Source organism: Triticum aestivum, chromosome 1A (assembly GCF_018294505.1).
Source record: "Triticum aestivum cultivar Chinese Spring chromosome 1A, IWGSC CS RefSeq v2.1, whole genome shotgun sequence".
NCBI lineage: Eukaryota > Viridiplantae > Streptophyta > Magnoliopsida > Poales > Poaceae > Triticum > Triticum aestivum.
In genome coordinates this window covers 560,668,588-560,670,597 of record NC_057794.1, presented here as the reverse complement: position 1 = coordinate 560,670,597, position 2,010 = coordinate 560,668,588, and the positions used below count along the sequence as shown (strand labels likewise).

At 54.9% G+C, this 2,010-nt stretch overlaps 1 protein-coding gene across 1 annotated transcript; it reads right to left on the bottom strand.

The window, feature by feature from the left end:
• Positions 1-732: 732 nt before the first annotated feature.
• LOC123067985 (photosystem I reaction center subunit VI, chloroplastic) lies at positions 733-1,563 on the bottom strand. The gene is made up of 2 exons (XM_044490529.1): positions 1,305-1,563; positions 733-1,219 (listed from the first exon to the last, which is right to left on the bottom strand). The coding sequence occupies exons 1-2, from the start codon at positions 1,421-1,423 to the stop codon at positions 907-909; spliced, it is 432 nt and encodes a 143-aa protein (XP_044346464.1). The 5' UTR covers positions 1,424-1,563; the 3' UTR covers positions 733-906.
• Positions 1,564-2,010: the final 447 nt, after the last annotated feature.

The following is a 2,010-nucleotide window of genomic DNA, read 5'->3' as shown; positions in this document are numbered from 1 at the left end:
AAATAATGTTGAGATTTTTCACACTGAGCCTGAGAAATGGACATGTAGTTTTCTAGCCTGCTTCTGTACTAGTTAACCTTGACCTCTTCCAGACCCTGTTTTCCGTGCAATGTTTGTTAAGCGTAGCCTTTCCAGTGTCTTGTAGGAGTGTTATAATGTCAGTTGGATTTTTGCATAAAATCGACGACGCAATGTATGCTTGATATATTTATCAGACATTAACGAAACAAGCGGGGTAAGAACTAATATCCTGCCGGCAGCAGCAACAACTATTAGTTTCGAATTATTTGTCGCAGAAATGGATAGTAGTTCCGGACGGAGGGAGTAAGTACGTGGGAGCCGGATCCCCTGACGTACGGCCACCTGACGTTGGGCCACTGACGCGTGGGTCCGGGTCCACACGTCAGCGAGTGCGCCGTACGTCAGAGGAGCTGCGTCCATGTACGTGTGCAGCTGTGCACGCAGAGTGATGAGTAGGCCGGCCGGACAATACATATTGGCTCGAAACAGGCTTTCGCCCTGCTTTTTATATATAAAGCACAAACCAAACCCAGGGGAAGAAGTATAGATCGGCACTGTACCCGTACCATCGCACACATTAGGCAAGTACTCCCTCCGTTCTGGATTACTTGTCGCAGGTATTGAGGAAGTAGTAATTTAAACCGCCAGTACAGCAAAAACATGGTACTGCAAAAAACAGTACTGGCAATCGTCAAAGAGCAAATGATCTACTAGTAGTAATTGCATGCATCATGCAAGCAGCATCTTTCCAATTACTGATACGAAGTAGTACAAAGATCAAGTATCAACAGAGGACATAGATAGGGCCATAGGGGGGAATCCATCAGATCCATGGTACACAAGCACGAGGCGAGAGGAGGAAGAAGGCCTTGATTGCAGATCTACTTAGATCTTGCCACGTGGCCCCGGGGTGGGGGGCAGCTGGGGCCCCTTCTTGATGGGGAGCAGGTCGGGGGAGGCGGTGGCGCTGACGTAGGCGAGCAGGGAGCCGCCGCCGAGCAGCAGGACCTTGAGCAGCAGCCCTCGCTTGGTGAAGGGCGCGGCGAAGGTGTTGAAGAACTTGCTCTGCAGGCCGTTGTAGGGCGACGCCGCGTCGCTGCCGTACAGGTCCCACTGCCCCGTCGTGTTGGCGATGTCGTCCAGGTCGAAGTAGACGCTCTTCTCCCCGTACTTGGCCACCACCGCCGCCCCGCGAGCCCTGCGTTCATGCCATGTCAGTTGAGCCACGCGGTGTTGCTCTCGATCGATGGTGTGCGTGCTGTCGAACTCGTGTTGGGTAGTACCTGCGGGTGGAGCGGGAGACGGCGGCGGAGGCGGGCCGGACGGCGAGCTTGCGGCCGGAGATGGAGCTGCCGGCCAGGCCCCGCACGGCGACCGGCTGGACGGCGACGAGCGACGCCATTGCGATCGAGCTGTACGTGCGTATACCGTGGGCGTGTCCTGGTTCTGGAGCTGCGGGGTACGTGCACACACTTTGATCAGTGGATGCTGTTAAGGATTTGAAACGGCTGGCCGTCGATGAGGTTTGTGTGGGAGAGGCTGCGCGCGGCCGACGCCCATAGGGAGGGCGCCACGCGGCCGCTTCCGGATAGGCCTATCCTGACCCCCTGACACGGTGGCGGGGTGACATGGCGCCCCGCTTGCTCCTGGCGGAGTGGAGGAGATCTCGCCGTCCGTTCGTGCGTGCGGTCGACGGGATCGCTCGTAGAGATGCTGTGGGCCTACGAGGATTGCTAGGACAGCGCGTGCACGGGCACCGGCACGGATCATCTTTGCTCAAGGAAATTAAAGAGAGATCGATATACACCAACACATTGATTTCGTTCGTTAAATGGCGAGGGTGTGTACACCAACACAACGTGATGCCCATACGGCCGGGCAAGATCGAGATCGTGATGGATACATTAGCACACTTTTTATTAATCTAATCCACGAGTAGATAATAAGCATGATATGCAACTCATATACCGATACATAAGCATGTGAGTA